Source organism: Sphaerodactylus townsendi, linkage group LG01, assembly GCF_021028975.2.
Source record: "Sphaerodactylus townsendi isolate TG3544 linkage group LG01, MPM_Stown_v2.3, whole genome shotgun sequence".
Taxonomy (NCBI): domain Eukaryota; kingdom Metazoa; phylum Chordata; class Lepidosauria; order Squamata; family Sphaerodactylidae; genus Sphaerodactylus; species Sphaerodactylus townsendi.
The window spans coordinates 7,725,116-7,748,284 of NC_059425.1; the positions used below are offsets into that span (position 1 = coordinate 7,725,116).

The window sequence follows — 23,169 nt, forward strand, 5'->3', positions numbered from 1 at the left end:
AAGACTCCTTACAGTAGAAAAAAAGCAGGGGTACAAAAACCAACTCTTTTTCACAACAGCAATTACCCTGTGAGGTAGGCCAGAAGAATTTGTGAAAAGTCTAAAGTCACCCAGCAGCTTCCATGGTAGAGGTTGGGATTCAGATCTGGGTCATGCAGGGTTCTAGTTCACCACTCTATCCACAATAGTACGTGGGGTATCTTATGCTAACCCAAAACACCTCTTCATGTTGACAAACAAGGATGTTGAAGAGATGTAAAAGTTCTACCCAGCTTGACAGTATGGATGCTTCCACTTGCTTTGAAAGTGCCTTTCTTGGGTCTTTATATGTTGAAAGCTAAGCAGGGTCAGTACTTTGATAGAACATCACCAAGGAAGGCTTTGCAGAGAAAGGCAGTGGCAAACCACCTCTTCTTCTCACTTGCCTTGAAAGCCCCTTGCTGGCAAACCACCTTGTCTTCTCACTTGCCTTGAAAGTCCCTTGCTGGCAAACCACCTCCTCTTCTCACTTGCCTTGAAAGTCCCTTGCTGGCAAACCACCTCCTCTTCTCACTTGCCTTGAAAGTCCCTTGCTGGCAAACCACCTCCTCTTCTCACTTGCCTTGAAAGTCCCTTGCTGGCAAACCACCTCCTCTTCTCACTTGCCTTGAAAGCCCCTTGCTGGCAAACCACCTCTTCTTCTCCCTTGCCTTGAAAGCCCCTTGCTGGCAAACCACCTCGTCTTCTCACTTGCCTTGAAAGCCCCTTGCTGGCAAACCACCTTGTCTTCTCACTTGCCTTGAAAGTCCCTTGCTGGCAAACCACCTCCTCTTCTCACTTGCCTTGAAAGCCCCTTGATGGCAAACCACCTCCTCTTCTCACTTGCCTTGAAAGCCCCTTGCTGGCAAACCACCTTGTCTTCTCACTTGCCTTGAAAGTCCCTTGCTGGCAAACCACCTCCTCTTCTCACTTGCCTTGAAAGTCCCTTGCTGGCAAACCACCTCCTCTTCTCACTTGCCTTGAAAGCCCCTTGCTGGCAAACCACCTCCTCTTCTCACTTGCCTTGAAAGTCCCTTGCTGGCAAACCACCTCCTCTTCTCACTTGCCTTGAAAGCCCCTTGCTGGCAAACCACCTCTTCTTCTCCCTTGCCTTGAAAGCCCCTTGCTGGCAAACCACCTCTTCTTCTCCCTTGCCTTGAAAGCCCCTTGCTGGCAAACCACCTCGTCTTCTCCCTTGCCTTGAAAGCCCCTTGCTGGCAAACCACCTCGTCTTCTCACTTGCCTTGAAAGCCCCTTGCTGGCAAACCACCTCGTCTTCTCACTTGCCTTGAAAGCCCCTTGCTGGCAAACCACCTCTTCTTCTCCCTTGCCTTGAAAGCCCCTTGCTGGCAAACCACCTCTTCTTCTCCCTTGTCTTGAAAGCCCCTTGCTGGCAAACCACCTCTTCTTCTCCCTTGCCTTGAAAGCCCCTTGCTGGCAAACCACCTCTTCTTCTCCCTTGCCTTGAAAGCCCCTTGATGGCAAACCACCTCGTCTTCTCACTTGCCTTGAAAGCCCCCTGTTTGTTGGAAGCTTAGCAGGGTCGTCCCTTGGAAGGGAAACCACCAAGGAAGGCTCTGTGGAGGAAGGGCATGGCAAATCACCTCTGCTTCCCTTTCACCTTGAAAGCCCCTTGCTGGGGTCACCATAAGTCAGCTGTTATGTTTAGACACACGCAGGCCAGTATATTTCCCTGCAGAATTGGCCCCTCAGATGGAAGAGAAGAACAGAAAGACTCAGGACTGAAGGAGAGCTACACGAACGTAGCGTGTTCAAGCGCCTTTGAGCACCAAAACATCCCACAGGAATGATTAATTCTCATAATAAGCAAACCAGGCCTGTAATCAGATCAAGAGAGACTGCAATCAATGGATAGTGCAAGAATTATTGGACAGAGATGGAGAACCTCTCTGGAATGTTTTTGCCCAGGGCGGCTGTTGGATCTGGCCCAAGATGACGGATGAGTCTCTCTCCGCTCAATTTCATGCCGCTCCTTCCCTTGCCAAATTGCCATCATGGAAGTAAACGGCTCATGAATATCTGACCCGTAGCCCAGCTGCAAAAAGCCACCCCAAAGCCCTGCTGTCTCCTCTCTCGCTCCCTGCCTTGTGCCCCGAGTTGTCTGCCCGCACCTCCTACCAGCACATGCCCCTGGGGAGAAGGCTGGATTGGGAGGGCGAGGCTGTAGCGCTGAGTCCCCTCCCACACCATACGGGCTGGGCAGAATGCTGGAAGGTTATTTCTGTTCTGCTAAGCTGGAGGCAGGCAGGACTCGTTCTTCAGCACCAAGGACAGCTCCTGGCCGGTTGGGTTTGTGCTCCTCTGTAGCCATCTGGAAGGAAGTCCAGCCGCCATGTCCAGGAGCTACTTGGGCTCTGTGGCCCTCGTCCTTCTCCTGCTTTGGGTGGCTCACGGAGGGTTCGACGTGGCTGCCGACTCGCCCCAGGAGTTCCCTTTCAAGCACTCGTACCAGCCACACGAGAAGGAGCTGGTGAGTAAATGGGGGTTTGTTGGCCCTCCTGCGTCAACTTCTTCCAGGGTCTGCAGCCTCCCTGGATGTGGGGTCCCTTTGGGGGCCGGGGAGGGTGCTTAAGACAGGGACAAAGTGGCATGAGGCGACCCCGCCAGGGAAGCTACACCTGGCAAGAGAGCAGGAGCTGCAAAACATACCGGCAATGGGCAGGATCTGTGGTTCAGTAGTAGAGCATCTGCTTGAGGTGCAAAAGGTCCCAGGCTTTTCCAGTTAAAGGACTGGGCAGAAGGAGATGCGAAAGATCTCTGCTTGAATCCGAGAGCGGCTGCCTGTCACAGAAGGCAATACTAACTTTGCTGGCCCGAGAGTCTGATTCAGTCGGAAGCAACTTCATGTGCCAGCAAGGGGGGGGGGGGCAAGACAAAAAGGGGGGGGGGGGGGGTTGGACAGATCTGTGCAACAATGCACAGCTGATGGGGTTAGTTGCCCATGCCATGCCAAATTGCAGATTCATACTTCTTTGGATCAGATCTTAAAGGCACACACAAGTGCGCTTGCCGTGCAGTGGTTAAGAGCAGGTGCACTCTAATCTGGAGAACCGGGTTTGATTCCCCGCTTTGCCCCTTGAGCTGTGGACTTATCTAGTGAACCAGATTAGCTTGTGCACTCCAACACATGCCAGCTTTAAAAGCTTTAGGATTGGTAGCCATAGATCGACTTCTCCTCCATAAATCTGTCCAAGCCCCTTTTAAAGCTAAAAGCTTTAAAAGGGGCTTGGACAGATTTATGGAGGAGAAGTCAATCTATGGCTACCAATCTTGATCCTCTTTGATCTGAGATTGCAAATGCCTGAGCAGACCAGGTGCTCAGGAGCAGCAGCAGCAGAAGGCCATTGCTTTCACCTCCTGCAGGTGAGCTCCCAAAGGCACCTGGTGGGCCACTGCGAGTAGCAGAATGCTGGACTAGATGGACTCTGGTCTGATCCAGCTGGCATGTTCTTATGTTCTTAGCTGGGTGACCTTGGGCTAGTCACAGTTCTTCAGAGCTCTCTCAGCCCCACCCACCTCACAGGGTGTTTGTTGTGTGGGGTGGAGGGGGGGAAGGGAAAGGAGATTGTAAGCCCCCTTGAGTCTCCTTACAAGAGAGAAAAGGGGATATAAATCCAAAACTCTTCTTCTACTTGTTTCCCTTTCCACCATCCTTCCCTGTTGACGGCACGGGTGGCGACTGCATAAAGCAGACCTACCAAACGAGCCCTTTGCTCCATCCATCCTTGTGTTGACCGGTTGCGGCTCTTCCAGATCTCAGGCGGGGTCTGTCTTTCGTTTTATCTTTGAACAAGTGGGTTTTGCAACCCAACAGTCCCCGCCCCCCTCTCTCTAACTGGAGAAGCTGTGGATTTAACTCTGGACTTTTGGCATGCAAAGCAAGGACTCTTACCACTTGAGCTGTTTGATTCTGCTCAGAAACCAGGTCTTGAATCTGCCTGTAGGATAGGGCAGTGATGGCGAACCTTTTCGAGACCGAGTGCCCAAATGGCAACCCAAAACCCATTTATTTATCGCAAAGTGCCAACACTGCCAACACAGTTTAACCTGAAAACCTTTGCGAATTTATCGCAAAGTGCCAACACAGTTTAACCTGAATACTGAGGTTTTAGTTTCGAAAAACCGGTTGGCTCCAAGGCGTGCGTTACTTGGGAATAAGCTTGGTGGTAGTCAGTGGCTTTGCTTTGAAACCCCTGTGCAACTCTTCCAACGGGTGAATCATGACCCTAGAAGGGTTTACTGAGAAGCAAACCCCATTGCCAGCAACCGAGCGTACTCCCAGGTCACGCTTTAGTTCTTCGCATGAAAATCAGTGGGGTTTGACAGCACTTAACAGGGTTACCTACACTGCCTCCCCAAAACTATGTCTTAGGTTTAATGCTAATAATCGAGCCCAGCGGCCCAGGCCAGCCTAGATATGTGGGCGGAGGGGGGGGGACTCTGTGCATGCCCACAGAGAGGGCTCTGAGTGCCACCTCTGGCACCCGTGCCATAGGTTTGCCACCACTGGGATAGGGTCTGTTTTGGGAGCTGTTTTGGCTGAGTAGTGAATATCAAATACCGTAAGTAATCTCATGGAGTCTGGCCAGAAGAAAGGCGAGTTCGACTTCAGGAAGCGAGCTGGGTTACTCGGGAGGAGATGAATCCTCCCAGCCTCTATCTGGCTGCCCTTGAAAATGGTTTGGGAATTTCAGTTCTTCCAAAAGGCAGCAGCCAGACAGCAGTCAGGGATGGGATACAGGGGACGATATCACTCCAGTGCTGGTAAAAAAAATCCACTCGGTTGGACGATTTGTTGCTGAGCACAATTCAGAGTTCAAGCTCTTATCCTTAAAGCACAGGTGTCAAACTCGCGGCCCTCCAGATGTTATGGACTACAGTTCCCATCATCCCCTGCCAGCATCATGCTGGCAGGGGATGATGGGAACTGTAGTCCATAACATCTGGAGGGCCGCGAGTTTGACACCTGTGTCTTAAAGCCTTAAATAGCGTGGAGCCAGGATACTTTAAGGACTCTTCCTCTCACGTCCGCCAACTAAGAATTGCCTCACAAGCCCTGCTTTCCGGGCTCCCAACTGCAGAGGCGAGGCGGGGGACAGCCAGAGACAAATACCCATTTTGAAAAGCAGCGAACAAATGAAGCAGCTGCCTTAAAGCACATCAGAACAAAACAGGATAATATCAACGTCTTCGGCTGGAGCAACTCTGCCGAGGAGTGCTAAATCCGGCTGCTGCGGGGTGTAAGAAGTGGAGGGGATTTCATCTTTGCTTGGTGCTTAAAAGAATATAGATTTGGGGCAACGCAAATCTTTGCAGGAAGGAATTCCAAAGTTTAGGGGTCACAACCGAAAAGGCCCCGTTTCCACCGCTCAGCCAGTGTGTTTATGTGCAATATTTGTTTGTCAGTGCACTGAAACAATCACACATGGTGTGTCTTTGAGTGCCACTTGCTAACAAAGAACTCACAATCACCAGTGTTTGAGTGGCAGAACCTTTACAGATTATTGGAGGACCTGCTAATGCTAACAGAGCAGGAGGTCTATGGGGCTATCAAGAAGAGACTTTTTGACAGAGAGTTTCAACAGATGCTAGAGGAAGCTAATAAAACCTGTTCCCCGATCTCTCTGGGAATACCTGTGGACAGATTAATTGTAGCCCAGTACCTTTATCTCCTGGTTGAGGCCCGGTGGCGTAGAGCAATCACCTTAGCTAGGTGTAAATACCTACCTTCTTCCCGCTGTAGCCTTGGGCAGCCACCTTGGAATCCCGCATAAAGAAAGGAAATGCCCGTGTGGCATGGGTTCTGTGGAAACAGTATCTCATATGCTGTTGAATTGTCCTTTTTATGATATAGGTAGGAAGAAGCACATAATCCCCTTCCTGCATGGAAGTGAAGGCATTACAGATAAACAGAAGGTTATATATCTTTTAAACAGCCACAACTACGAGCTGTTGGAAGCGGTGGCTAAATTTTTAAATGGTGTTATTTTAACTCGTCAGAAGTTGTAAAGTTGTAAAGGCTGTTATTATCTTGCTAAGTTAATCTTAAACAATTTATATGCCATTAAAGGTATTCGAAATCGAAATCGAACTCACAATCACCAGTGTTTGAGTGGCAGAACCTTTACAGATTATTAATCGGCATGGCATTCAAGTTACGTATTTTCAGTTGTGCAAATGCAAAGTGCTCGAGGGGTGGGGGTTATTGGCAAATACAGATCTGTAGCAGTCATCCCATCCCTCACCACCACCCCACTCCGAGCACAGAGCCCTCTTTGTGCTAGAGAAAAGCAATTCCGTGAGCAGAACAGACTCGCAGCAGCCAAGCTGCTACCAAGAGTATCCCCCCCCCCCCGGCTGAACAACTGACAGGTACCCCACATGTCATTTCATGCGCTGCTTTTGAAACAATGCTATTTTATCACTATTTCAAAAGGAGAAGAAGAAGAATTTGGATTTATATCCCCCCTTTCTCTCCTGCAGGAGACTCAAAGGGGCTTACAATCTCCTTGCCCTTCCCCTCTCACAACAAACATCCTGTGAGGTGGGTGGGGCTGAGAGAGCTCCAAGAAGCTGTGACTAGCCCAAGGTCACCCAGTTGGCGTGTGTGGGAGTGCCCAGGCTATTCTGAATTCCCCAGATAAGCCTCCACAGCTCAGGCGGCAGAGCGGGGAATCAAACCCGGTTCCGCCAGATTAGATACACGAGCTCTTAACCTCTTACGCCACGGCTTGCCGGCACTGGCATGGAGGAACAAAACAGAAATGGCACTCACAGCATCGTTGGCTGAGTAAATCTAGTTGCCCTGTTTTGATGGACAAGAAAGGCTAGCGTGCTATCAGAAGAAGAAGAAAGAAGAGGAGGAGGAGTTTGGATTTATATCCCCCCTTTCTCTCCCCCCTTTCTCTCCCCCCTTTCTTGAGAAGGGAAAGAAAGAAAGAATCAGGGGAACGCTTACCTCGACAAGAAAGAAAGAAAGAATGAAAGAAAGGGAGGGAGGGAGGGAGGGAGGGAAAGAAAGAAAGAAAGAAAGAAAGAAAGAAAGGAAGGAAGGAAGGAAGGAAGGAAGGAAGGAAGGAAGGAAGGAAGGAAGGAAGGAAGGAAGGAAGGAAGGAAGGAAGGAAGGAAGGAAGGGAGGAAGGAAGGAAGGGAGGGAGGGAGGGAGGGAGGGGAAATGAGGGAGAGAGGGAAGTAAGGAAGGAAAAAAAGGATGGAAGAAAGGAAAAAAGGGAGGAAGAGAAAGGAAAGAAAGAAAGAAAGAATGAATCAGGGGTACGCTTACCTGGTCAAGAAAGAAAGAAAGGAAGGAAGGAAGGAAGGAAGGGAGGGAGGGAGGGAGGGAGGGAGGGAGGGGAAGGAGAAGAAAGAAAGAAAGAAAGAAAGAAAGAAAGAAAGAAAGAAAGAAAGAAAGAAAGAAAGAAAGAAAGAAAGAAAGAAAGAAAGAAAGAAAGAAAGAAAGAAAGAAAGAAAGAAAGAAAGAAAGGGGAAATGATGGAGGGAAAGAAGGAAGAAAAGAAAGGATGGATGGATGGAAGGAAGGAAGGAAGGAAGGAAGGAAGGAAAAAGGAAGGAAGAGAAGGGAAAGAAAGAAAGAAAGAAAGAAAGAAAGAAAGAAAGAAAGGAGGGAGGGAGGGAGGACTATGTGACTTAATGCCCCTTCTTACCATATGGGGCAAATCTCATCCCCAGCACAAGAGGCAGAGAGGGGCTGGCAGGCCTTCTTTCCCGGCTTACTGCTCAGGGAACTTCCATTTTTCTCTCTCCTCCAGTTGGAAGAACTGCAGAATGTTCTTGAGAAGCTCCAACACAAGACAGTCTCCACGTGGGAAAAGAAGTTCAATCAAGTCCCAAAGGTGGGTGTGCTGATTGGAGAGCCACTGATGTGTGTGGGGGATGCGGGGGGAGTCGTGAAGCAGAAGATTTGGGCCAAGGGCCGTGGCCGGGGGGGGGGGGGGGACGGGACCATTCATGCTGTGAGGATGAGCGTGACCAATCCAATTAATAACTTGTAAAATTGTAAAGTCATTTTGCAAAGTAACTTCCTTTCCATACCTCCATGAAACGTAGATGTTGAGCTGTGGGGGAGATGGAGATGAATTTCTGTAACCGGTTGAAAGGTAGACGAAACTCACTAACTGGGCAACAGGCCTCTTAACAGAGATGGGCTACAAAACTGAGACATTGGATTAGTCAGGACAGGCAATTCCTCAGCAAACGCCAGATATCTAGCCATGCTTCCCGGCTCACAGAGTCAGACAGGCAAGCCCCAACCGATCTGTGAGCTAAGAATTGAGAAGGGTCCCTCCGAAGGGTCGCCCGTCCTAACACGCCGCCTTGCCTTGCAGTGTTCCTTCGGCGAACCGTGCGCAGTGAAGAAAGGGGCCCGGATCGGCAAACTGTGCGACTGCCCCCGGCGATCGGCCTGCAACACTTTCCTTCTCAAGTGCTTGTGAAAAACTAAGAGGGGCGCCAACCAACTGGAAGTGCGGCTCGATAACTTCCCCGTCCCCAAGCAGCGACTTCCCTCGTCCGCTTCCCCCGCGCCGTCGCAACGCTTTGGTCCCCAAAGTGGAAAGGCAGCCGAGGGCTTCCCCGGAATCCCAAACCACAGTCTTGGAAAACGGGGATTAATAAAAAAATAAGGTTGTGAGCATGCGCAGAGTGCATTTTCTATTTTCTGGGGCTGGAGGGCAAAGTTGCAGGGGAAATCAAGACAATGGTCCGTGAAGACCACCCAGACACAGGACGTCTCTCTGCCAGAAGCAATCAAATGGATTAAGATGCCAAGCACCTGCTATGCAGATGCCCTCACTAATTTGATTGTGCAACTTCAGTGTTATGCATATGCTAAAACTAGTGGGGCCCGGCCACGCGCTGCTGTGGCAATTGTCCTTCTCATCACAGTCCGCAACCCACACAGATGTCCATGCAGGTCCAATGATCCGCAGCATAGCCTTTTGGGGTGGTCAAATGGAATCCCTCTTTCCCTTTTCAATTCACATTGTTATATGGTGGTGTCTTGTTTTTGTAGTATAAGGTAACCCTTCCCATTCCACAACGGAACTGTCCAGAGTGCGAATCCCGCTGTCCATGAGGCTGGTTGACACGCACAGTCCTGGCTTGGGGAAGGCAGAACTGGGGCAAGCAGGCTGTCCCAGTCAGGCCAAAGCAGAGGCAGGGTGGGAGGCGCTCAGATCGCAGGAGCCAGCTCCCTGGGTTCCTTAAAAGGAGCCACGATGCAAAAGAAGCGGAGCAGGTAGTGTTGGTTCGCCCCCAGCCTCAGGATTTTCTTAGAAGAAAAGGGCAAACTCCCAGCTGGCTTTTAGTAAAAAAAGAGAGCTGTGGCAAATCATGGGTGAGGAAGTGGGTAAGTGGTGGTTGGATGTGAGAGGAAGGCAGAGTGAGGTGTGTGATGCGATGAGCTGGATGTGTTGCATGGTAGGAGTGGGTGAGGGCACAGAGAGGTGAGAAAGTTACTCATGCGTGTGAGGGGAACTCCCACCTGACGCCTCCACCACGGCAAATTGTGTATGTGTTTCACTTCCACTCGTATTACCTAACAGCATTACCTATTTACTGTTTTCACTGCTCATCTCTGCCCATCTGAGCGAACATCCTAAGCCCTCATCCCAAGCCCTCAGGCCACAGACAGACAGGCTGCACGAACATTCTAAGGGTGACAGTTAAACACAGCCAGCTTCATGGCCTGGTGCGCCAGGAAAAAGACGTTTTACCTGGCTCAGGTATGGACTTTCGGCGATTTGAAGGTCCGATTACCTGCCCGCAACAGGGAGGGACATCCTGTGAAAATTTGGGGGCGATCTGTCCAGCCATTTCGGCATTAGGGAGTGACTAACAAAGTCACTGTTTGCTTTTTATATATATAGATGACTGGATTCCACTTAACACATGCAAATTACACTTGCAAGCTGCACCCATCACACTTGTTAACCAGTGCAAATGGTTCTTTCTTCCACCAAGGACATCCCACAGGTATAGATACTCCACTTGCTTTACTACCATCAGATCCTCTGAAGATGCCAGCCACAGATGCAGGCGAAACGTCAGGAGAGAATGCTGCTAGAACGCGACCACGCAACCCAGAAAAATCCACAACACCCTAGTTTCAAGCACGTTTGTGTGAAAACAAACGGCAAAAGAGCCAGTCGTAGGCGGGTCAGCACAACTCTGCCAGAATCTGAAGGACTTATTCAGGGGCACGCTTACCTGGTCAAGACAGATAATGCTCCCAGAGTGACCTGGGCCTCTGGGTGGCAGAAGGCAATCAAGACACTGGGTGTGGTGGGTTTTCTGGGCTCTGTGGTTGTGGCCTGGCCACACTGCCCCAAAAAGCCACAACAGGCAGTTGATTTCAGCCCTGGAAGCCTTTGAGGATGCTATTGAAAAAACTTTTGACAACCCACACGCTTGTATTTTGGGGGAGGGACTGGTCACTTAGCAGCACCTACAGCTCAATTCAAAGGGTGGGGTAGAACAGTGGCTGGGAACGGCACCACAGTAGCGAACCAGCGTGGCTTCCAGTGGTGTTTCTGGCAATGCAGTAAGGGGACAATAATATTTTTTTTAAAGACTGCATGAAAGATCCCATTGGGAACGTCAACTTACATCCCAGAACACAAAAATATATCCTGCTTATACACAAGCCTCAATCTAAAGTGCACAGTGCGTTTATTGTGACTCCCGAACATCCACTATACCTAACAGATTACCATTATTTGCTCTAATGCGTAATTCCAACACATAACAAATGCTTATTACCAAACACACAACTCTTACCCATAACATATTCACATACAATTAAACATACAATTAGACATAGAAAGAATAGTTAAGGACATAGAGCATTTGTTATGTGCTGGAATTAGGCGTTAGAGCAAATAGCGGTAGTCTGTTACCCTGTTTCTCCGAAAATAAGGCATCCCCTGAGAATAAGACGTAGTAGAGGTTTTGCTGAAGTGCTAAATATAAAACATCCCCCGAAAGTAAGACGTAGCAGAGTTTTTGTTTGGGAGCATGCCCGTCGAACAGAACACCAGAGCATGCAGCTGTGGAGCGGAAAAACAAGACATCCCCTGAAAATAAGACATAGCGCATCTTTGGGGGCAAAAATTAATATGAGACACTGTCTTATTTTCAGAGAAACACGGTAGGTATAGTGATAAGTGGATGTTTGGAAATCACACTAGCACAATAAACACACTGTGCACTTTGTATTGAGGCTTGTGTGTTAGCGGGATACATTTTTGTGTTCTGGAGCTTACCCGCTATACACTATTGAATATTGTGAACAATGACTCACGTCACACTTTTGAGTGGCGTAATTTGGCTGCCAGTGTAGAGGGCATTCCTGGGCCAAAAGGCGACTGAAGTTGGCTCCACCCCCTGGGAACGCCCCTCCTCCATACCAGCAGAGGTTGTTGCGGCAGGGACCAGATGTTCAGGTTTGGACACCGCAGCAGCTGGTCACTGAGTTAAGTCCCTCTGAGCCACTCTGCATGGTGCTTGTGGCATTGATGCTGCTAATGTTGTTGTGGCACCTCCCTTTGGAATGCAGCAAGAATAACAGCGAGGCGTATTGTTCAGTCTTGAGGTTGCGGCCTTTCCTTTAATGCAAAGGCTTGCCTTTTCGGTAACTTAAGGAGAAAGAGGCTGGTCGTTCAGCAAGATAAAAACCCGGCAAGCTGGCCTCCAAACGCTCCCAGCTCCATCATTTTGGGAGCCTCAGATGAAAGCAGCCCCTGCTTAATGGAGAAGGGGCAGATCAAGGATTTGTTCAGCAGAACGTACGGATAGGCCTGCTGGGGCAGATCGGCAGCCCACCTAGTCCGAGACACTGTTCAACATAGTGGCCAACCAGTAGCCCTGGAGCGTCAACAAACAGGGCACAGAGATCTTCATCAACGTGTGCTGTAGTGCTTAAGAGCAGGTGCACTCTAATCTGGAGAGCCGGGTATGATTCCCTGCTCTGCCACTAGAGCTGTGGAGGCTTACCTGGTGAACAAGATTAGCTTGTGCACTCCAACACATGCCAGCTTGGGCTAGTCACAGTTCTTTGGAGCTCTCTCAGCCCCACCCACCTCACAGGATGTTTGTTGTGAGGGGGGCAAGGCGATTGTCAGCCCCTTTGAGTCTCCTTACAGGAGAGAAAGGGGGGATATAAATCCAAATTCTTCTTCTTTTTCATCCATACTCACAGCCATCACTACATCCCCTGGAAGTAAATTCCACATTTCAGTCACTCGTTGAGTAAAGAAGTATTTCCTTATGTTCCTTCTAAATCTATTACCCATCAACTTCATGGCACCCCTCCCCCCACCTCCTGAGCCCTAGCATTTGGAGAGAGAAAGGCAAAGTTCTCATTCCACTCTCCCTAGTCGTGTGTAATTTTATAAACCTGCATGACGTCTACCCACACCCCCGCTGACCTTATTCTAAACTGAAAGGGCCCCGAGTCTTCAGCTCTAATGCTTTGTTGTACTGTCTGCTCCCATCTGCACTTTTTCCAGATGCAGCAACCCCAAATTGCACGAAGTATTTCAAAAGCTCCACCACAGATAAATGCAGAGCCATTTGAGCTGTTTTGGGCCCTTGTAGGCTTTCAGTGCCTTTGGAGGAGAGATTTGCTGTCCTTCGTCCCCTCTTCCGCCCCTGCCTTTACCGTCTTGTGGAACAGAACGGCACCAAAAGTGAAGATTGCAACTTCTAGGGATCAATCAGGACACCATCCCCTTGTTATGACATGGTGTAGTGGTTAACAGCAGGTGGATTCTAATCTGGAAAACTGGGTTTGATTCCCGACTCCTCCACCTGAGTGGCAAAGACTTATCTGGTAAACTAAATGTGTTTCTGCACTCCTACATTCCTGCCGGGTGACCTTGGGCCAGTCACAGTCCTCTTGGAACTCTCTCAGCCCCACCTGCCTCACAAGGTGTCTGTTGTGGGGAGAGGAAGGGAAAGGAGCTTGTCAGTCACCTTGAGTCTCCTTGCAGGAGAGGAAGGTGGGATATAAATCCAGACTCTTGTTTTTCTTCTTCCTGCAGAGCAGCAGTGGTGTAGTGGTTAAGAGCAGGTATACTCTAATCTGGGGGAACCGGGTTTGATTTCCCACCCTGCCGTCTGAGCTGGGGAATTCAGATTAGCCTGTGTACTCCCACACACACCAGCTGAGTAACCTTGGGCTAGTCACAGTTCTTCTGAGCTCTCTCAGCCCCACCTACCTCACAGGGTGTTTGTTGTGAGGGGGGAAGGGCAAGGAGATTGTAAGACCCTTTGAGGTTCCTATAGGAGAGAAAGAGGGGATATAAATCCAACTCTTCTTCTTTGACAGAAATCAGGGTTTACTCTGACTCAGATAAAGATGTTTGAGTGGTCAGATGAGGTGCAGAGGTTGAGAAAACTGTATGTTTCCACATTAGAATATAGTACCAAACGAATATGAGAATTTTCATTCATTTTTACGAACTGCCTTTATCAAAACCATTATTTTGTGCATTACTGAACGTGGCATATTGATACAAGAAGATTTAAAGTTCACTTTCAAACAGATGGAGGGGAACAGGCCTAGGTAGGCATTAGGACCCAGGCAGAGAATTCTACAACAAAGAAGATTCAGCATGTTGAGTTCTGTGCCGGAGGAATATATCATCTACTAACATCTTTTTGTGAGACAAAGTATAGTGTCCACGGGGTTGCCTGCAGGATCTCCTTTCTGAATACTGGCTAAACCCAGACTTCATTATGCTCAGGCCTTGCGATCCATTGGAAGCATTTTTTATCACCTCAATGATAACAGACTGAAAGCATAAATACCCTATTGAGAGGAAGCAGCCAGACCAGAAAAGGCAGGTGACAGAACATAGCGTGGCTTTCTCAGTTGTCGAGATGACAAAAGGGTGAAGATCGGTACGAACTGCAGCACCCACCACACGCCCCATTTCCTTTCGGGACAAAGACACGGCCGCCAGATTCTTCGGTACGTTTGTTTTAATAAATAGTGGCAGAAGTAGAGAGAAGGGCCAAGATGCCAAGCCCAATATGTGCCAGACTGGCTATGCAGGGGATTAAAGTCCCCTGGTGCGGAGGGGTGGTAGTGGGAATAAATGCAGTCTTCTTTGCCAGCATCAGGGTATCTGAGACCAGGAGCAGCTGTTTGTGTATGCCCTCCTGGCGCAGTTCCAGTCCTTCAGTGAGAGAACAGCACTCCCAAGTGGCCAGAGGGGGAACTCTCACCAAGGAGAGAGGCAACCGCGTTCACCTCCACAGTCCAAAGGGGGATTCGTGCATCAGCTCCGCCGGCCACCTTCTGTGACCAAAAAGAAGCGGGTGCGAACGTGGCTAGATGGACTCGATTTGCTTGCGCACTTTCTCCAGGGCCTTTCGGTCCAGCATCCGCTGCCGATACACCACCAGCAGGGCGAAGAAGGCAGCCAAGCCGATCATGGCCCCTTCAAACTTCCAAAAGGTGTGCGCCTCCATCTCAACGGAGCGACAGCTGGAAAGGAAAAGAGAAGGTCAGTGTGGCTAAGGGACTGGGGGAAGGTTGCAACAAAACAGTCAGGAGAAATAAGGGTAGGGCAAAGATGAATGCCTATCATCAAACTTTCAAACCACAGCCACTGTGCTGAATCCAATGGGTAACTAAAGATATATTCCACAAGCCGTAACAGCAGCAATCCCCTGTGCGGAAAACAATTCCCTGGCAGAGGAAATGTTTGAGATTTTTTTGGGGTGGAATAAATTCCAGGGAGGCATAATTTATAGAACCAACGTGGTGTAGTGGTTAAGAGCAGGTGTATTCTAATCTGGAGAACCGGGTTTGATTCCCCACTCTTCCATCTGAGTGGCGGAGGCTTCTCTGGTGAACCAGATGTGTTTCCGTACTCCTACATTCCTGCTAGGTGACCTTGGGCTAGTCTCAGTTCTCTCAGAACTCTCTCAGTCCCACCTACCTCACAAGGTGTCTGTTGTGGGGAGAGGAAGGGAGAGCAGCTTGTCAGCCACCTTGAGTCTCCTTGCAGGAAAGGTGGGATATAAATCTAAACAACAACAACTACTCCTACAGCACTACAATATGTAAAACCCCGACCAAGATGCCCAGGTTAGCCTGATCCCATCGAATCTCAGAAGCACCATCAGGTTGTAGCTGATTGAAGGCAACCCCCCACCCCCCTAGCCGGGTTTTCAAGGCAAGACAAGTTGGTTTGCCAGGGCTTGCCTCTGTGTAGCAACCCTGGTGTTCCTTGAGGGTCTCCCATCCGAGTCCTAACCAGCTTTAAAGACCGCCAACCCGCCCTCCGTTCACTCGGAGACTTGTGAAGGGGCCCCCTGCTTTCAATGGGGGAATCGGAAGGCCGCCAAAGTCCTAGCAGAGATTCCCCTTGGTCTCTCTTAAGAACATAAGAACATAAGAACAAGCCAGCTGGATCAGACCAAAGTCCATCTAGTCCAGCTCTCTGCTACTCGCAGTGGCCCACCAGGTGCCTTTGGGAGCTCACATGTAGGATGTGAACGCAATGGCCTTCTGTGGCTGTTGCTCCCGATCACCTGGTCTGCTAAGGAATTTGCAATCTCAGATCAAAGAGGATCAAGATTGGTAGCCATAAATCGACTTCTCCTCCATCAATCTGTCCAAGCCCCTTTTAAAGCTATCCAGGTTAGTGGCCATCACCACCTCCTGTGGCAGCATATTCCAAACACCAATCACACGTTGCGTGAAGAAGTGTTTCCTTTTATTAGTCCTAATTCTTCCCCCCAGCATTTTCAATGAATGCCCCCTGGTTCTAGTATTGTGAGAAAGAGAGAAAAATGTCTCTCTGTCAACATTTTCTACCCTATGCATAATTTTGTAGACTTCAATCATATCCCCCCTCAGCCGCCTCCTCTCCAAACTAAAGAGTCCCAAACGCTGCAGCCTCTCCTCATAGTGAAGGTGCTCCAGTCCCTCAATCATCCTTGTTTCCCTTCTCTGCACTTTTTCTATCTCCTCAATATCCTTTTTGAGATGCGGCGACCAGAACTGGACACAGTACTCCAAGTGCGGTCGCACCACTGCTTTATATAAGGGCATGACAATCTTTGCAGTTTTATTATCAATTCCTTTTCTAATGATCCCCAGCATAGAGTTTGCCTTTTTCACAGCTGCCATGCATTGAGTTGACATTCCCATGGAACTATCAACTAAGACGCCTAAATCCCTTTCCTGGTCTGTGACTGATAGCACTGACCCCTGTAGCGTGTATGTGAAGTTTGGATTTTTTGCCCCTATGTGCATCACTTTGCATTTTGCTACATTGAACTGCATTTGCCATTTCTTAGCCCACTCACCTAATTTATCAAGGTCCGCTTGGAGCTCTTCGCAATCCTTTGTGGTTCTCACCACCCTACATAATTTGGTATCATCTGCAAACTTGGCCACCACGCTACCCACCCCTACTTCCAGGTCATTTATGAATAGGTTAAAGAGCACTGGTCCCAAAACGGATCCTTGGGGGACACCACTCCCGACATCTCTCCATTGTGAGAACTTCCCATTTACACCCACTCTTTGTTTCCTGTTTCTCAACCAGTTTTTAATCCATAGGAGGACTTCCCCTCTTATTCCCTCATTACTGAGTTTTCTCAACAGTCTCTGGTGAGGAACTTTGTCAAACGCACTGTCTTCAACGCACTGAATCTCCCAAGCCTGTACCTTCACCAGTGCTACTTCTGACCACTGTCAGAAACAGGACACTGGGGTTGGAGGAAGCCAGCAGGGTGGCACTCACCTCTTGATTTCTTGCTTCCTGCCACAGGTGATGTGCTCTATGAAGCCGGTCACCTGGCACTCCGGAGTCCTCTTCTGCAATCAGGAGCACATGTTTAATAACGACAATAAATCCACCCTTGTGGGGAAGGTGCTCGGGAATAGACCAGGTGCTCGGGAACAGCAGCAGCAGCAGAAGGCCATTGCTTTCACCTCCTGCAGCAGTGGCGTAGCAGGTTAAGAGCTCATGTATCTAATCTGGAGGAACCGGGTTTGATTCCCTGCTCTGCCGCCTGAGCTGTGGAGGCTTCTCTGGGGAATTCAGATTAGCCCGTGCACTCCCACACACGCCAGCTGGGTGACCTTGGGCTAGTCACAGCTTCTCGGAGCTCTCTCAGCCCCACCTACCTCACAGGGTGTTTGTTGTGAGGGGGGAAGGGCAAGGAGATTGTAAGCCCCTTTGAGTCTCCTGCAGGAGAGAAAGGGGGGATATAAATCCAAACTCTTCTTCTTCTGCACGTGAGCTCCCAAAGGCACCTGGTGGGCCACTGCGAGTAGCAGAGTGCTGGACTAGATGGACTCTGGCCTGATCCAGTAGGCTCTTTCTTATGTTCTTATGAAGGGAACCAAGTATAGCCCCTGCTCTTTCTTTGCCTCTTCACAATTACTCGCACAGATTCATTGACAGAAAAAACAGGGTGGGTGTGTCTATCCTCTCATCTTTCAGTATGGCTGAGGCTGATGGCTGAACACCAGCATGATTTGGCGTTCTCAGCTTTGTCCAATCAGCACTCATACAGGGAGGGGGAAGGGAAGCTTCCTGCAGTGCCACACGAGGCTGCTTTTTAGACGGCAGCCAAGAAAGCCTATGCAGTTCTGGGATGCATCAGTAAGAGTATAGTGTCTAGATCGAGGGAAGGAGTTATACTACTACTCTGCATCGGTCAGACCTCACCTAGAGTACTGTGTTCAGTTCTGGGCAATCAATTCAAGCAATGAGGTTTACAAGCTGGAACGGGTCCAGAGGAGGGCAACCAAAATGGTAAAAGGTCTGGAATCCACGCCCTACGAGGAGAGACTTAGGGAGCTGGGGATGTTTAGTTTGGTGAAGGGAAGCTGAAGAGGTGACATGATAGCCGTGTTTAGATATTTGGAGGGAAGTCATGTTGGTGAGGGAGCAAGCTTGTTTTCTGCTGCTCCAGAGACCAGGACCAGGAGTGATGGATTCAAGGTGCAGGAAAAGAGATTCCGTCTAAACATCAGAAAAAACTTTCTGACTGTCAGGGCTGTTTGACAGTGGAATTCACTGCCTTGGAGTGTGGTGGAGCCTCCTTCTTTGGAGGTTTTTAAAGAGAGGCTGGATAGCCATCTGTCAGGAGTGCTTTGATTGTGTGTTTCTGCATGGCAGGGGGTTGGACTTGATGGTCCTGGTGGTCTCTTCCAACTCTATGATTCTATGGAATTAGACCTTTTGTGTATGGGTACTGTCCACTCAAACTGGCAGAGGCTGTCCAGGGTCACAGGCTGACATATTTCACATCACCTGCTCCCTGCTCTTTTTAACTGGAGATGTCAAGGATTGAACCTGGGACCTTCTGTATGCCAAGCAGATGCTCTACTACTGAGCCACAGCCCCTTCCCTAGAGGTAGGAATGGCTCATTCACTGGCTGCCAAGGCAGAGATACAGCAGAGCTACCAACTAATCAGAGGCGGCGGCCTGCTGTGCCTCTGCATGAGATACTGCTTCAGACTCTCCTCCTTCTTACCAGGAGGCATGCCCTCAGCTGGCTCACACAGAGACAAGTAGCTCAGTCTTATTCTTTTGAGAGTTAGCATGGTGTAGTGGTTAAGAGCAGTGGACTCTAATCTGGAGAACTGGATTCTAATCCCCACTCCTCCACATGAGTGGCAGAGTCTTATCTGGTGAACTGGGTTTGTTTCCCCACTCCTCCACATGAAGCCTGCAGTGATCTTGGGCTAGTCACAGTTCTCACTGAACTCTCTCGCCCCACATACCTCACAAGGTGTCTGTTGTGGGGAGAATAAGGGAAAGGAGTTTGTAAGCCCCTTGTAAGGAGCAGCAGTGGCGTAGGAAGAAGAAGAAGAAGAAGAAGAAGAAGAAGAAGAAGAAGAAGAAGAAGAAGAAGAAGAAGAAGAAGAAGAAGAAGAAGAAGAAGAGGAGGAGGAGGAGGAGTTTGATTTATCCTCTCTTCGAGACCACAGCGCTTACAATCTCCCAGCCTTCTCACAAACAAAACACTTCCCCAGAGGCTGAGAGCTGACTAAAACACCAGGCTGGAGTGCCTGTCTGGAATTCTCCGTTATTGCTGCAGAGCAGAGAGGTCAAACCCGTTCCTCCAGACATACACGAAGCCTTAACCTCCTACGCCACTGCTGCTCCAGTTAGCAGCTTGTGTATCTAATCTGGAGGAACCGGGTTTGATTCCCAGCTCTGCCGCCTGAGCTGTGGAGGCTTATCTGGGGAATTCAGTTTAGCCTGGGCACTCCCACACACGCCAGCTGGGTGACCTTGGGCTAGTCACAGCTTTTCGGAGCTCTCTCAGCAGGGTGTTTGTTGTGAGGTGTTGTGAGGTGTTTGTTGTGAGGGGGGAAGGGCAAGGAGATTGTAAGCCCCTTTGAGTCTCCTGCAGGAGAGAAAGGGGGGATATAAATCCAAACTCTTCTTCTTCTTCTTTGAGTCTCCTTACGGGAGAGAAAAGGAGATATTATTCAAAACTCTTCTTCTTGCTCTTTTGCAGGCACCTCCAACTAAATGTGTACCTTGGCTGTTTATTAGTACATTTAGACCCCTTTCCAAAGAAAAATATAAATTTGAAGATGCCAGCTAAAAGAAGGGGATTTGCCAACCCTTCACAAGCAGCTGGCCAATGGGGTAGACCAACAAAGGGGACTGATCAGAGCACTGCTGTCTAAGCAGGCACTACAAAGGAGTCCTGAACTCTCCACCTGAAGAATCCAGCCCTGGAATTGATAAGGTCAAGGCTTCTAAGTGCAAAAGCAACTCTTAGCTTATCACAAACGTTGGACTGTGGCCAGCCTTACCCCCATACTCTATAAAAGGCTCACTCACCGCCTCAAAACTGGAGCACGGGGAACATGGATGGGTCACCACAAAGTCCTCCGTCCGCCAACACAGAGTGGCCTTGGACACATTCACTGCAGGAATCAAAACAGCAGGTCAGCATCCTACAACACCCCAAAGGGATCCTCCCCCCACCTCCACCCCTCTTTATTCAGGGGGCATGTTTTGTCTCAACCTTTCGACTGCCTCTTTTCTTATATTCCTAAGTGCCAACTACAGTTGTCGGGCAGTCATATTGGACATCCCACCACTGAACTTGGCACATCCGGCATGAACCAGATCCCCTGCCTTCCCCGGCTCTGGGGAATGGGCTTCCTGAAGATGTGGGGGTCCCCCCTTAGTGATCTTCCTGTTTGTCAGGACTTTTGAGGAAGATTGAAGGAGCAGGCATCTTTTAAGGGGTGGAGGGAGAAGGTAATTGGCATTTGCAATTTCATTTTTGCTTTTAGACTGAAAGTTTATCATTAGATGCAATCTTGAACCATAAAGAAAGGAGGAATATAAATACTTTAACATATAAATAAAAAAGCAGTGTCCCCGAGATAGAGGGCTACAAGAAGTTGGCTTTGGATTTATACCCTGCTTTTCTCTCCTGTAAGAAGACTCAAGGGGGCTTACAAGCTCCTTTGCCTTCCTCTCCCTACAACAGACCTCTTGAAGGGTAGGTGGGGCTAAGAGAGTTCTGAGAGAACTGTGCCTGGCCCAAGGTCACCCAGCAGGAATGTAGGAGTGCGGACACACATCTAGTTCACCAGATAAGCCTCCGCCACTCAGGTGGAGGAGTGGGGAATCAAACCTGGTTCTGCAGATTAGAATCCTCCTGCTCTCCAAAGAGCGTGCTGCCTGTCATAAAAACACCTCGCACAGCAACCTGCTTTCCATAAAGGAAAGCTAGAAGCACAAGGAGCCAATGGAGCCGGGCCTCCCACCTGGGGTGGCCACTGCTAAGTTGGGAAATTCCTGGAGATTTTAGGGATGGAGCCTGAGGAGGGCAGAGTTTGAGGAAGGGAGGGATCTCAGCAAGATACCAGAGCAGCCATTTTCTCAATGGGAACTGATTTTCAGTCCCCCTCGGGAAAATGGCAACCCCACTGCCGCTTCTCACCTATCGTTTTCCCGTCACTCTCCGAAGCCGCAGCCTCCAATCTGCAAACAGAAGAGAAAAGCAGACAGGTTAGAAGGCATCAGATAATTCACTGGGCATTCTCCATAGGAAGGAAAACAATTCCATGATAAAAAAATTCATTTTTTGCATCAGAGCAATTGTGAATTAGAACTTGGTGCTGTGCGTAGGCATGATAGTAACTTACCACCTATTATCATTAGCAGATATTACAATTCCTATGAACAGTCACTACAATTATCTTGCATAAATTTGAGATCTGCAATGAAATAATACCACAGGACACACTCCTTGGCTTCAGTATTTACAATTCCAACAAACCTTGTTACAAAAAGCTAACAGCTTCCACCTGGTATTCTAATCTCCTTTCCTTAGAGAAATTATCTGTGAGACAGCAGCAAAGAGGCGTATGTTAAGTCTTTCTCTTCTCGGTTCTTTAATTATCTTGGGGAGGGTGTGTGTCTTGCCTGGGCTATGTTAAAACCAGAAAACTTTGGTCAGCCCCAAACGCTTCTGGACCATATTTTACTTCTGTTTCTACAGTATCATGTCACCTCTTCACCTTCTCTTCTCTGTAACTTCATCGCCTTGGCGTAGGAGGTTAAGAGCTCGTGTATCTAATCTGGAGGAACCGCGTTTGATTCCCAGCTCTGCCGCCTGAGCTGTGGAGGCTTATCTGGGGAATTCAGATTAGCCTGTGCGCTCCCACACACGCCAGCTGGGTGACCTTGGGCTAGTCACAGCTTCTCGGAGCTCTCTCAGCCCCACCTACCTCACAGGGTGTTTGTTGTGAGGGGGGAAGGGCAAGGAGATTGTCAGCCCCTTTGAGTCTCCTGCAGGAGAGAAAGGGGGGATATAAATCCAAACTCTTCTTCTTTTAACTCCACGGCTCAATCTCTCTCTCTCTCCGCCCCCCCCTCCCTAATAACGTAATATTTGGCAACTTACAAACACGCTTCCTACTGTTGGCCCCCCAGGCCTGGGGTTTGTTTACCTAGTGCGAGATTCCCCCAATAATCTCCCAAAGGCGGTGGAAAACCAAGTCTTTTGTCTTATGATCAGACAACAAAACAGCCAGCCACAGTAGGGAGTAGCCATCCCGACGCTTTTGCAATTGATGCAAGCTTATACACATTTCGCAGCTGTTGGGCTGTCATTCTTAGCATTTAAGGAGCCGTGAGAAAAGAGAAAACTCTTTTTAGTTCCGCCTCCCGCCCCCAACCCCTTACCGCGGAGGCGGAACCAGGAGCCCCACAAGCGCCGCCACCACAAGGCGCCATCTCGGCCCCATCGTCGTTGGAAACGGGCTCTCCCCTTGTTTACTTCCGCCTCACTCCATGGGCGCCGCCATCTTGGGCGCCGCAGAGCATTCTGGGGAAGGGACAGAGGAAGGCGTCTGCGCAGGCGCCGGAGGAGGAGCACTATATCGGGCCTTCTGCCAAAGGGGTACAGTCCTCATGGTGCTCAACAAAAACTTCAGGTTCCAATCGCAGCAGGTAGAAATGAATAGGACTGGGCCGCGTACAAACTCCAGCGAAGTTATCTTAAGTGTTCTCCCCTCCTTCTGTTCTTACAACAACCACCTTGTGAGGTAGGTTCAGCTGAGAGGAAACAACTAGGCCAAGGTCATCCTATGAACGTTGATAGGAGAGCAGGGATTCAAACTTATGTATCCTTGTTATTGCTGCAAAAATTGAGCCACATCAATTATTTGGGAAGTGGGGGAGGGAAGTCGCGTGGCAGGTTGAAATGTACCAGGGACAGCCCTCCCCTCCTGGCACCTCTGCCCCACCTACCTCACCAGGTGTATCTGTAAGTCTTTCTTCAGCAGGCTTCTGAAGAGGTGGTGTATCACTTTAACACCCAACTCAAAATAGATCTTATAGTTATCTGAAGAAACAATGTTTTTTCATATGTACCTCCTTAGAGTTTAGCTCAGTAGGTGATGGTCAGTTCCACCTTTCTTTGCTGTCTGAGGCACAAGGGCTGCTCTACCTGTGGAATTCCCAGCCTATGCCTGGGCAACGGGTATCATCGCCCCCTGGTGGCTGTTAGTGGTATTGATAGTTTGGAGAGCCTTCGACAATACAGTGGTATCGATAGTTTGGCACTTCTGTGCTTGGTTAGGATCAGGGGCGTAA

The 23,169-nt window shown here is 49.3% G+C and overlaps 2 protein-coding genes across 2 annotated transcripts; one reads left to right on the top strand and one right to left on the bottom strand.

Moving 5' to 3' along the window:
- Positions 1–2,223: 2,223 nt before the first annotated feature.
- LOC125440504 (cocaine- and amphetamine-regulated transcript protein-like) lies at positions 2,224–8,692 on the top strand. Its single transcript, XM_048510350.1, has 3 exons — positions 2,224–2,509; positions 7,809–7,892; positions 8,385–8,692. The coding sequence occupies exons 1-3, from the start codon at positions 2,372–2,374 to the stop codon at positions 8,490–8,492; spliced, it is 330 nt and encodes a 109-aa protein (XP_048366307.1). The 5' UTR covers positions 2,224–2,371; the 3' UTR covers positions 8,493–8,692.
- Positions 8,693–14,028: 5,336 nt separating this feature from the next.
- JTB (jumping translocation breakpoint) lies at positions 14,029–22,396 on the bottom strand. Its single transcript, XM_048510338.1, has 5 exons — positions 22,258–22,396; positions 21,011–21,051; positions 19,894–19,979; positions 16,824–16,897; positions 14,029–14,551 (listed from the first exon to the last, which is right to left on the bottom strand). The coding sequence occupies exons 1-5, from the start codon at positions 22,317–22,319 to the stop codon at positions 14,395–14,397; spliced, it is 420 nt and encodes a 139-aa protein (XP_048366295.1). The 5' UTR covers positions 22,320–22,396; the 3' UTR covers positions 14,029–14,394.
- Between the last annotated feature and the right edge of the window lie 773 nt (positions 22,397–23,169).